Source organism: Palaemon carinicauda, chromosome 44, assembly GCF_036898095.1.
Source record: "Palaemon carinicauda isolate YSFRI2023 chromosome 44, ASM3689809v2, whole genome shotgun sequence".
In the NCBI taxonomy this organism is placed as follows: domain Eukaryota; kingdom Metazoa; phylum Arthropoda; class Malacostraca; order Decapoda; family Palaemonidae; genus Palaemon; species Palaemon carinicauda.
The window spans coordinates 15,198,861-15,212,678 of record NC_090768.1 but is presented as its reverse complement, the minus strand read 5'-3'; the positions used below and the strand labels follow the sequence as shown (position 1 = coordinate 15,212,678).

The window sequence follows — 13,818 nt, the reverse complement described above, 5'->3', positions numbered from 1 at the left end:
AAAAACAATATGTACAGAATTATAAATAAAATGATTGATGAAACCCATAGACTATAGTAAAAAGTTGGAAAAACTGGTCAACATGGAGGAGCCGATACACCATGCAAGGCTAAATACCCTCCAGGATAGCCACTTCAACTGAAGGAAGGACAGTAAGGATGGTTTTGAGAAGAAAAAGAATCAGAAAAGGAAAAGACCACCTCTTGATAAACCACCAGGCATCCATGCCCTTCTATTAAGCCTGCCCAACACACCATTTCAAAAAGACAAGAGGAAGAAAAAAAAAAATAAGATAGAATAGTGTGCCCGAGTGTACCCTCAAGCAAGATAACTAACCCAAGACAGTGGAAGACCATGGTACAGAGGCTATGGGACTAACCAAGACTAGAGAACAATGGTTTAATTTTGAAGTATCCTTCTCCTAGAAGAGCTGCTTACCATAGCTAAAGTCTCTCTCCTACCCTTACCAAGAGGAAAGTACACTGAAACAAATTGCAGTACAGTAATTAACCCCCTTGGGTGAAGAAGTGTTTAGTATCTCATTTGTTGTCAGTTGTCAGTTGTCAGGTGTACGAGGAAAGCCGAGAATATGTAATGAATAGGCCAGACTATTCTGTTCTGTGTAAGTGTAGGCAAAGAAAAAATAAGCCATAACCAGAGAGGGGGATCCAATGCATTTCTGTCTGGCCAGTCAAAGGATCCAATATCTCTCTAGTGGTAGTATCTCAACGGGCGACTGGTGCCCTGGCCAACCTACTACTAGGTGGGTTTGTTAGGTTAGGTGGCCTTTTACAAATCTTGGGTGTTAAATAACTGTTTTTTTTCCGTTTTTGTCCACCCAAAGTCCCAGGTTCCCATGTGTCCATCAGGAAGAGAGAGGGGGGGGGGGGATTGCGGGGAGAAGGGTTTATTTGCGGTGGAAATACAGTACAGTGAACCCTCGTTTATCGCGGTAGATAGGTTCCAGACCCCGGCCGCGATAGGTGAAAATCCGCGAAGTAGTGACACCATATTTACCTATTTATTTAACATATATATTCAGACCTTTTTAAAACCTTCCCTTGTACGTAGTACTGTTAACAAACTACCCTTTAATGTACAGAACACTTAATGCATGTACCAACGTACCCTAAACTAAAACAGGCACAAATATTAAAGGCGACTTTATATCATGCGTTTCCTAAACACGCCCAAAAAGCACGATAAAAAATGGCAATCAATGTTTTGTTTACGTTTATCTCTGATTATAATGAAGAAACAAACGCATTTACACATTTGTGTATAGGTTAGTTTTTGCATGATTATATTGATTATTCAGTACAGTATGTTGATTTGGTTATTATTAATGTTTTACTTAATTTTTCTTAGGACTTCCAAATGAAATCTTTTTCTTAATGACGCCGCCTGAAACGACGGCGTCATAAAGTACGCTCAGTAAACAAACTAAGGAATTTAACGCGCATGATGAAAGTGATAAATAATGATATTACAGTAAAAGCTTTTATAAAATATGTTATTACAAATATTATTTACCGTATCTATATAAAATCATACATACGTAGCAAAGCAGGAAAACAAGAAAACAATCTACGAGAGAGAGAGAGAGAGAGAGAGAGAGAGAGAGAGAGAGAGAGAGGAGAGAGAGAGGAGAGAGAGAGAGAGAGAGAGAGTTGTTTTACATACGTAAATGTAAATTTAAAAAAAAAAAAAATTAGCCCCATTTCATATAAAATAGATTACAAATAGTTTACTTTATCATATTACAGTAGTCTGTAAAATACTGTAAAGTTCAGTAAAGTATGTTGTTGTTATAGTCGTGGCGATGAAATTCTCACGAAACAAAAACACGCCATTTGATTACAACAGCTGATTCTCTCTCTCTCTCTCTCCTCTCTCTCTCTCTCTCTCTCTCTCTCTCTCTCTCTCTCTCTCTCTCTCTCTCTCTCTCTCTCTCTTCATGTTATACAATACTTACATTTAGATGAAGAAACTAAAATTAGTTTTCTTAGTGTCAATTAAATACGAAACGAAAAAATTAGGCCGAGTCTACATCCATTTCAATCATAGCTAAAAATACGGCATCCGATTTCATCAGCAAACCACTATTTTTTGGGAAATATCATTTTATTCTAGAAAATTGCCACTCTTTAAATAGTTAATTGCACATTAAGAAAGCATGTATTTTTGTTTTTAAATTTCGGGTGTGTTTTAAAAATCGAGTATTGTTGACTTCTTTTTGTTTTACTTTTGGCTGTGATTAGATCAGCTGTCATCTAGCTGCCGCTCTTGAGTGTGTACGAATACACTAACAAAGTATCGTTTATACCATTTCTTAACTTATTCAAACCGTCTACAGTATACAGTTGATATTACATAAGCACCAATGTGTTATAACCTATCAAATTTTTTTGTTTATTACATTTAAACCCCCCCCCCCTCTCTCTCTCTCTCTCTCTCTCTCTCTCTCTCTCTCTCTCTCTCTCTCTCTCTCTCTCTCTCTCTCTCTACCTCTCTCTCTCTCTCTACCTCTACCTCTCTCTCTCTCTCTCTCTACCTCTACCTCTCTCTCTCTCTGTGGGCTACTTTTCACTACCTCCCATTCCTTACCTCTCTCTATCTCTCTAACAAATGATATGTTTGTTGCTCCTCAAAGTTTCATTTATATTGAAAATCAATCATGATTCAATTTTCCTTACTTTCTCCAATCTCGCACCATCGGTCACATCGCGGTATTTTTTATATTTCCGGAAAATCCGCGATATATGTATATACATGGGTTATGAAAAAAATCCGCGAAGTGGTGAATCCGCGATGGTCGAACCGCGAAGTAGCGAGGGTTCACTGTAAAGGTTAAATTCTCCTGAAATCATATTAACTGTAGGAAGTTTTTTTTTTCCTCCTGGAAATGTAGTTCCTTGTTCTATAATTTTACCAGAACCTGCATTCAAAAGAGAAACAAACACAAGAACACCACCTAACCTAAAGTTCCCCACCTAACCTAACAGCCATATCCCAACATACAAGGGAAGCTACGACCCCTGCACAATCACTCTTAAATTTATGTATCATTGTCTAAACCCCTTTATCATTATTTAACCCCCTTTGACTGCCGTATCCTTAGCTTAGCCTCAGTTATTATGCCAAAGGCCCCATTTATCATAGAGAAAAAATGCCACACTAGCCAGCATTTGTCATTTTAATATAGGGAATTCCAGTTTTGCTAGAAATAAAAGTATCATATTAACCAGGCACCATAGGTTAGGTTGTTAGGTTATAAGTTCCTTCATTTTACTCATTCTATATATTCCACTAAACAAGACAACCCCAATTCCCCACTTTGGTTCTCCATTCTTCTTGTCCTTTTAAAGGGTCCTGTATAATTGAAACTAATATTTCGGTATTATTACAGTTTCATCCATTATGGGAAATCTATTATAATATATTTCCCGAGTAAAGCAAGTCTTTTGTAGTATTTCTGTAAAATATTATCTGTCGCAAATGCCTAGTTCTTTATATATCAACGATCAAACTCACGCTACTCATGTCTTCCTCCCAGATTTTTTCTAAGTCTGTTGTTATTGTTGACTGTGTCTTGTATTTGCTTAAATGAGCCCTGTAACCACTATAATCCGCTGACAAACTAGTCCACTATGAAGTCTTGCACGTTTGGCCAATCACAGCGCCTGTCCACTATGACGTCATACATGTTTGGCCAATCACAGCGCGACAATACATTATCTTCCCAGGCATTTCATTTCGTTCTTAGACATGGAGACCATAGAAAGCACGTCATCTCATGTTGCACAAGAAGTTGAAATTCCATCTTCTTGTCCTGACTGTTTCCTAACTTACAATGAATTTGTTGAAAAAACTAGTGCATTTGTGCCAGAGACACAATTTAATTTTACAAAATAAAAATTGTCCTGCATGCCAAGGAACCTTCCCAACGGCTTCATGTTTTCCTCAAAGCAGCAGCACATCTTTATGAACCAACAGTTTAAGGTAAGCTTCATTAATTTATAGAGTATATTATAATGGTGATAGTATAACGATGTATACAGCAGTACCATCACTTTGGATTTGGTTTGATGGATGTGTTGGGTAGTGGCTGTAAAGGGGGGGGGGGGGTAGCAGGGGCTAGGCCTAGGTAGGGGTACAGGGCCCTAGGTTAGGTGGTTGTATTAGGTTCGGTAGTGTCCCGAAAATCACTGTGGCCTCAAGGGGGGGTCGCAGGGGGGGCCGAGCCCCCCCCGGTAGGCCTAGGTAGGGATACAGGGCCCCTATGCTAGGTTAGGTGGGTTTTCTTAGGTTCAGTAGTGCCCTGAAAATCACTGTGGCCTTAAGGCGGGGGACGCAAGGGGGGGCGGAGCCCCCCCGGGAGGGCTAGATAGGGGTATAGGGGGAGGGGTGGTGGAAGGATAAGTATTCATTTATTGCAAATATCATTTGACACCCCCCCCCCCAAACCCCGGTTCCCACCTGGTGTCCCCCATAATTGTTGGGATGAAGTAGGGTCTTTCTGCATTCTGGAACAACTTGTTGTTTTAACTCCAATTACATAGTAAATCTCTAAATCGGATGGTTTGCGGTAAAAATAAACGTTAAATTCGTTGGAACTACACTATTTCTGATGTAACATATATATTTTTATTCCAGTTTCCCCATAATAGATGAAACTGTAAATTTACCAATATTTCTCTAATAGAAATTAATTTCAGAATAGTTGGAATCAATATGTAAACGATTCTTGGTAAAGTTTTAGATTCAACCAAATTGGGAAATGTATTATATTAATATATTTTCCTAGTAAAGCACGTGATAACAAAAAACTTTCTCTCAATACATTATTGACGCTGATGTCTACTTACAGAGATAATTATTTCAGTTAATGTAGGTCTGCATTTTATTTCTAAGTGTTTTGTATACCTTTACGCTGCCACGGGACCTAGCTCTTGTTCGTTTGTATGTCTGTTTTCATCTTACTTGGCTCCGCCCCATTGCGTAATGTGACAATATTTACTTGAATGCGCATTTGCTCCTCCCACTAATGTCGCTCCTCCAATCTAAATACTACTGGGTTCTTTTCAAGGGTTATTATTGGACGATTCATTGGTCTCTCAGTCTTGTTTCAAGAATCTGTTTTTCGTGCAATATAACATTGTAAATGATAGTATTTTGTTTTTTTCCCTATTTCATTATGGGAGAAACCCGTGATTGTCGTTTGTTTTCGGTTTTTCAAAAGTTCCGGTTTCTATATTTTCATCACACGTCACTTAACTGTCATGGATCCTCCGGTACGGTTGTGTGAAATATGTCGTTATTCCTATTTTGATGTGATCGGCCGATTTCATGGGAATTATAATGGAACTCCTGAAGTAGTGAATCGTTTTCTAAGGGAGCATTCCGTATTACCTTTAAGTGTCCAGTGTGGTAAATGTGATTCCCCCTTTACATTTTCGTGAGGATAGACATGTGTGGTATTGTACCAAATCTGAACGTATTCCAGTACTTGATGATTCAGAAGAGGGTCAACCAAAACCTTCCACATCTTCATCGTCATCTTTCCGTTTAAGGTAAGAAGTGATTTAACAAAATATATATATTCAAATTTACCCCTGGTTAAAGGGGGGGTCGCAGGGGGGGCGAAGCCCCCCCCGGTAGGGGTACAGGGCCCCTAGGTTAGGTTAGGTGGGTTTGTTAGGTTCTGTGGTGCCCTGAAAATTACTGTGGCCTTAAGGGGGGGTCGCAGGGGGGGCGAAGCCCCCCCGGTAGGGGTACAGGGCCCCTAGGTTAGGTTAGGTGGGTTTGTTAGGTTCTGTAGTGCCTTGAAAATTACTGTGGCCATAAGGGGGGGGTCGCAGGGGGGGCGAAGCCCCCCCCCGGTAGGGGTACAGGGCCCCTAGGTTAGGTTAGGTGGGTTTGTTAGGTTCTGTGGTGCCCTGAAAATTACTGTGGCCTTAAGGGGGGGTCGCAGGGGGGGCGAAGCCCCCCCGGTAGGGGTACAGGGCCCCTAGGTTAGGTTAGGTGGGTTTGTTAGGTTCTGTGGTGCCCTGAAAATTACTGTGGCTTTAAGGGGGGGTCGCTGGGGGGCCCTATCCCCCTCCCCCCGGTAGGCCTAGTTAGGGGTATGGGGGAGGGGTGCTGGAACATTAATTATTCATTTATTGCAAATATCATTCAATGCCCCAACACCCTCCCGAGGGTGATCACGAGGGGGGGGGGTCATACATGCTAATTTCAGAGGTATTCTGATGCTGTTAAGAAGGATATTAAGGCATATAAGATTCGCGATAGTCCAGATTAAGTTATATTATTGTGCAATCAATTGTAAGCATGCAAGTTAAAAGACTAGAAGTAGAGGAATTTGTGGATAGGTTTGCATAAAATCACAGGAACAGGAGAATTATTCAAAAGGAGACATGTCACAGTAGTATGTAGCTACATCGCAAGTAAAGTTTAAAAAGCTATCTATCTATCTATATATATATATATATATATATATATATATATATATATATATATATATATATATATATATATATATATATATATACATACATACATACGCACACACATACAAGAACTGATTTGTTTCGCATTGCTCATTTTATGTTAAACAATTTCATATATGTAATCACGTATAATTATAATGTACCTGATTTCTGCACATGTCCGTTTTACTTGATACATTATAACAGAGCCACAGATACCTGTATAATGCCCGTGTAATCTGCCTTTGCCTATCGAATACCGGAGAGTAGTCTTAATGAATTTCAGAGCAGAGAGGCTTCTCTCCACTGAAGCTGCCGACACAGATAGGCCTAACACTACAGAAGTTTTGTCTAGTCTGCTGAGTTCAGCAAATGCCTTCTCAGACGGAGTAAGAATTTTAAGCAAATCTAACAATAATTTAGACTTTTTAGTGTCACGTCCTTATAGCGTCTTTCTAACGTGCGTTTTGCAGAGTATAGCTCATGTTTGAGATCTTTAGTGTGAGAATAATAGGCATGAATAAGTCCACTAAATTTCTCGAAGGATAAGAATTCCGTACTTTGTAGGTTAAGGGAATGTAATGCTTTTTGTAAGTGTGCACATATTATTACTGAGCCGCCTTTTCATTTCTATGGTCTACAATGGGTAAAAAAAAAAAAAAGTGAATTCGTGCTGAAGCCTTAACACTGAGGTCAAAGTCTGTGCTTACAACTGTTTCCCAATACGATCAACATAATAATAATAATAATAATATAAAAAAAAACTGCAATTATGTCTAAAATCTACGTTTCCTTGATGGCCTACATTCTGAAGTACCAAAACCATGAGCTGTTGAAGTCTTCTCCACCTGATCCCACAAAGAATCAAAAGATGGACCTGAGCACATCTCTTCAAGCATAGTTATTACAGTTCCATTAATTCTACAGCCTTTATATCAAGTCAAGGTTAGCTGACTGTAGCAAATTTGATAATTGATCTATCTTACCTAGAATATACATCATGATAAATAACCTCATAGCAAAATGAGTTTATTTTGCATATCAATCCTCTTGCAACAATAACCCTATCTACATTGAATTCAACTGACAATTTATCAACCATGGTTCAAAGATTGACGGGTAGAATGGGACACGCATTTTATATTCGGGCTGTAGACTCATGAACTCAAAATATAAAGTGACAAATCTTCCAGAACACGAGCCACAGAAGACAACCTATCTCTAATTAACTTTCCAAGCATCATACCTGCAAGCCCATCGGGTATCTGAAAGTCGCGTTAGCTCTCCTGTTTGCTCATTGGGATAAGGTTCCTTTAATACACTTGTCCACTTTGCATGGACATAAGAAACCCCAATGAATACATACATATTTCTACAACAATGAGAAAAATTGTGAAGCGTCAGGTAAATATTCGATGACATCAACTTGAACTATATTTAAACGATGGATACGACAGTGTACATGAAGAGCAAATGGTGTCTCTTTTTTTATGCATGCTGCAAATCCTTTGTCTGCTACTCATAACCTTGGGCAATTAAATTGGCTTTGAAATCAATTTAAAAGTCTTTTTAGAGCATTAGGTATTTCGTGAGTTATTGCATTTGTATCAATTTGAAAATAATCGATAATATAAAATAATCAATAATATATCTTATCTTATCTTTTATCACATTCTTTTCAAATAAAAAATATACAGCGCAATCTTTTCTTTTTTAATAGGATTTCCTTTCTAAGGTAATTAATTTGTATTCATTTTTATTTTACTTTCAAGCATTTGAAAATATGCTTAGATATACACTAAGCATTTTGATAGAAAATGAACAGGTATCTGAGAGTATGCACTTTGAAATTAACTAAAACCACTTCATAGTTAATCTAATATAATTCTCAAGAAACAAAGAAAAATATATTGATAATGGTACAGTCGATAAATGTAACGGAATTCAGCATACGTATATCTTGGTGCAAAACTCGGGATTGATAGATTGATTGATTGACTGGTCTACATAAAGAAAACTTCCAATAGTTGATATACATCCTTCATGTATAGTCAACATTGAAAAAACAACCCAAAAAGGTGCAATTTACAACACTTCAGGATTAGCAAATAATTATGAAGTAGTCTGCCACAAAACTACCTTAAAGAAGAAAACGAGTGATATGCAATATCAAAAGAAAATGAACTTTTTGTGCGGTGCTGGCTATCCATGGAAAACTAAACTAAACTTACAAAATAATTTTCGCAAGCTTTAATTCTTCAAATTTTAATAATAATAATGATGACGATGATGAACATGGTGATGATGATGATGAACATGATGATGATGATGATGATGATGATGATGATGATGATAATAATAATAATAATAATAACAATAATAATAATTGTTTTAAATTATGAAAAAGTGTTAGAGGAAAACAATAGCTTTGCTTAATTTGGCAGTATATGGAGAGCGTGGTCTTGTAAACAAATACGAGGGAAATAGTATAGCCAGAAGGTGGAAAGACCATAACCAACAAACTAGTGAAGAATATAGACAGCTATAGAGGGAAACGAAGAAAATGGTAGCAAGTGCAAAGAGAGAAGCCAGGAGAAGAAGATAATCTACAGAAGAACTGCAGAAGCGTGAAGAAAAGAAAAGAATGAAATAGAAATATCTTAATTGAGGAGTAGGAAGTTAAGAGAACATGGATAGACTATTTTCACAACTATTAAACACTGAAAAGGAGTGTAAACAAGTGAAAAATGTTCCTCTAGTAGAGGGGCCAGAAGCAAACTTCAGAGAGTGAAGTCAAGAATGTTATAAAGAAATAAACAGTGAATAAAACTGTAGGAAAATCTGAGGTAACAATGATTAAACTAATGGGAAATCTAAATAAATAGTGGGTGCACACACTGCTGGTAAGGATCTAGGATGCAAAGAAAATGCCAAGGGATTGAGAGGATAATTGGATGATTACATTGCATAAACAGAGAGCTGCAATGTTAAACTGTTGGAACCGCAAAAGAATAAAGCTTTTGTATCCTGTATTGAATATACGAGAAAGATTAGTAGAAGGAAGGCTGAGAAAGTTGATAGATACACCTGAGCAGCAGTTTATATTTATTAAAGGAAAGAGCATAGTGTATGCAAACTTTATAGTAAGACAAGTCCTAGAGAAGTATCTAGAAGGAAACAGGAAAATTTACATGTGTTTTGTGGATGTTGAAAAGATGTATGATAAGGTAATAAGAAGTTTAGCATATTTGGTGTTTGAGGAAGAGAAGAGTGCCGGAAAAATTGGTAATGTTAGTGAGGATGATGAATGAGCGGATAAGAACCTTCGTAAGGACAAAATAAGAAGTGACTGGCATTCCCTGTGTAGGTTGGCCTCCATCGGAGATTTGCTCCAAGACCATTTCAGTTCTTCGTCGTTATAAGCAATTTGTCATCAGAATTAAGGAACATCATATAAGTCTTTGCTGATGATAGTCATTATAGCAGACAGAAGAAGAACTGCAAGATAGGTTTTAAAAAAAGAAAGGGGCCTAAGAAAGGAAAGAATTAAAGCTGAACATTGGGAAATAGAGCTAAAGGTTAGTAGTAGAGAAGTACACAATGAAGTATACATCCAAGTGGAAGATGATACAGTGCTAAACCAGAACAATTAGTTTAACTACTTGGGATCAATTATAACAGAGGAGGGCTGTACTAAGAAAGAAGTGAGACGGAGAGTGAAGAAAACATGTCGAAAATGGAGTGAAATAACTGGAGTTGGTTTAGACAAGAAAATGCCATCAAAAATCAAAATGAAGAACTATAAAACCATTATCATGCCCGAACAATTACATGGAGCAGAAACTTGCAGACTTATGACGAAAGAGGAGGGACTGTTGCAAAGAACCGAGATGAGGATGGTAAGATGGATTGCTGGAATATCACTATTGGAAAGAGGCAAAAGTCAAGGTATAAGAAGAATGTGTAGTATGTGTAATGTAAAAGATAAGGCTATGAAGCTTGTCTAAGATATTATGGTCTTGTAATAATAAGGGGTGAGGTGGAACTAATCAAGAGAACTTAAGAACATGCCAGTAATGGAGGAAGGAGTGTGGAGCGTAAGCGGATCTGATGTGTGTTTATATATAGGCCTATATATATATATATATATATATATATATATATATATATATATATATATATATATATATATATATATATATATGTATATATATATATATATATATATATATATATATATATATATATATATATACTGTATATATATATATAGTTTGTATTAGAACACATTTTCTATGAAAGTTACAAACGTAGAACAGTCTATGCCTCAACAAGTAGGTTGACATGATTTGAAAGATCCTCAGATGAAAGTGTACGTTATGAAGTCATTGCTATTTTGATTTTTAGACGGAGTAACAGTTTATGAACTAGAGGGGCACTCAGTAGAGGGCACACCTTCGCCGTAGCAGCTTATTTCTCGACCTTTTGCTCAACCTTGACCTTTGATCTTAATATGTATTAATTAGCGTGGATTTTCATTCACTCAAATATGAACCAATTATAAGTCCTCATGACAACGATGTCCAAACTTATGGTTGATTATGTGAACTGGACATTTTCCTTGACCTTCCAAAATTTAATCATTTCCATATTTTTACAGTTAATCCTTGAAAGTTTCATTACTCTACGATCAAAATTGTGGCCAGGAAGCTGTTCACAAAAACAACAAACACACACACACACACAAAACAACCAAACACAACAACAGGGAGTAAAACATAACCTCCTTTCAACTTCGTTGGCGAAGGTAATAATGTGGGAACCGCAGTTGAGCTATTTAAACACGAAGCAAATGACTGGAAAGACGTTTCCGAAGAGTGATCCTCCTAGAAAGAGAGATGCTATTGTAAGGAAAAGGCTTATGAACTTGGAGATATTTCTTAAAAGCTTCTAAAATGTGATGTAACAATGTTATTTACATACAGACAGGTTTTACTGGAATATGAAAATAATCAATGCTTAGTAAAGTGAGAAGAAGTGGTCAAGGTCCATGATACCATTCAGGTGAAGTCAAGACAAACCTAAAATAATGGTAACACATTTAATTCAATTACCAAAATAACAGTGAAAATTATCAAGATTATGGGATTAAATTTTAGAGAATACGATCAGGATATGAGCGGTCGTATGAAAGATGAAAATGTATATTGGTAACTGGGATTAAATACTTCAGCTGTTGGCAGGATGAATGGAGATTCTTTTCAAATACCGGGAGAGTATGGAAGGCACCATGATCGATAAAGATGACTGCTATATGAATTCAATTTAGCTCTCCTGTCACAGACAAATGAGTATCTTCCTCTGAGGTGAAGCCAAGGTGTTCAACATGCATGGAAGAGAGACAGGAAGCAATAGAAGAAAATGAACTGTCCCAGGAATGTTACCTGCATTGGGAGTACATGGAAACGATTTAACTCTAAATACGAAAAGATATGACAATGAAGCTAACGCAAATGAAAAGGCAAATAATGGTAAACTGAGGTCATTGACTACTATATGACGTCAGTTGAAGAAAGGTTAACTAAGGGAAGGTATGAATCAGGTACGTCATTGACAGATACGGGAAGCAGTCGAAGTTTATTCTTTGTTAATGAAGTATTTGCAATATTATGATATTCTACATTGGCCCCACTTATTACCCTGCAATGCGCCTTTGGAAAAAAACATTTTCTTGACAAGGAAGATATTATCTAAAGGACAAATATAAACCTCCAAAGTTAACGCTGCATTTTGCGAAAATTTTCCAGGGAAAATTCTAGATGCAGAATTCATTACCTAAAGCATTTGTCTTACTCACCCGAGCAAATACCTTGTAACATATAAAGTTTGATTTGTTTCTTGCATAACTCTTCTTAATAACACAAAATGCAGGCAAAGTCTTATATAGGTGACAACTGATTACTTTCTCAAAACAATAGAATTTAATATTATAACTAGATTGAGGGTACTGCAGAAATATCGCACGATACGTCTAATAAACTATACCTCATCTCAGGCTTTTGTTATCGAACACTTCAGATTAAAATAGAAAGAGAAAAAACTACTTTTTAACTGATATTTATGATCTATACTCACTCGTTTGTACACCTATTTGTTTTTTCCATTTACATTCACATTTGAGAACAAACATTTTTGCATTACTACTACTCTATGACATCTAAAGGCCTACAAAGCTGATGTACAGAAATAAACAAGGAATCGTGCTAAATTTGGCAATTATTTTTTCGTGACTGAAAATCATCATCTATGTACATTTCTTTCTATAACTTTTTAACCAAATTATGACAAATATATTTGAAAATATTATTTCTCTGTTTTGAACAATGTCACGTTAAATATAAAAATATGGATACTTTATTCGAAAAGGAATAGACGAGAGCCAAAACTTTTCTGTAAATATGGGGACCCAGAAAAAAAAAAAAAAAAAAGGCCGGACTAAGAAACAAATATGGACACCCAGACCCTAAGAGGAAAAAAAAAAGGCGGACCCAGAAGCTGCTGCTCGGTATGTTTTTATGTCTGGGTGGCGCTGTGAATACACCGGGAGATGAATTCATGAATACCGAAACTCACGACCGCGCTCGCACCCAACTCATGAAAATTCTCGGCCGCGACTCACCTTGAGCTCCATTGTATTTGTGAGAAGACACTGGGTTCTGCCTCGAACCAAGAATGACCCGCCGATGACGACAATTCTGGAGCTACAAAACAATGAAAAGAGAGAATTTCCTGAGAGCAAACGTCAACGAGGAGTTATTTCATAATGATGGGCGACCGCTTATATCTGCGGCCGATACACATCGAGGAGTGACCGCTGATAAATCACCTTGTCGACAGCGCTGCGCGCTGACGGGGGAACTTGGTATTTCTCCGTCGGGATCTTCAAGCCGAAAATTAAAAGGAAAATGCACATCAGGTTAATTAAATAAATCCGATAATATTTGGATATACTCAGCACTGAACATGTCACCACCTATCACTCGTCTGCGGTGAAGATGACGTAGTTCTCCGGAGAATAATAGTGGCGGAGCTCCCTCCTTAGCCGGTGTCTTCCTTCCTTTCTTCGCTCCTTCCCAGGGGACATAAGCAAATGTAAAGCGATGGAAATGACCTCGCCCGCAGAAGGGCCTTTAAAGCTATATGTATGCGCGTCGCCGGTTAAAAATTCAGCTGATTATGGAGGGATTATGTGCGAACGAGAACCCGGCCCGATTGTAAGTAATGAGTGTAATTAACAATGGAAAAGAGCCTTGGTCAGTGCATCGAT

The 13,818-nt window shown here is 37.4% G+C and overlaps 1 protein-coding gene across 1 annotated transcript; it reads left to right on the top strand.

The window, feature by feature from the left end:
- The first annotated feature begins 9,475 nt into the window (after positions 1-9,475).
- LOC137634344 (uncharacterized) lies at positions 9,476-10,498 on the top strand. The gene is made up of 2 exons (XM_068366742.1): positions 9,476-9,776; positions 10,173-10,498. The coding sequence occupies exons 1-2, from the start codon at positions 9,476-9,478 to the stop codon at positions 10,496-10,498; spliced, it is 627 nt and encodes a 208-aa protein (XP_068222843.1).
- Positions 10,499-13,818: the final 3,320 nt, after the last annotated feature.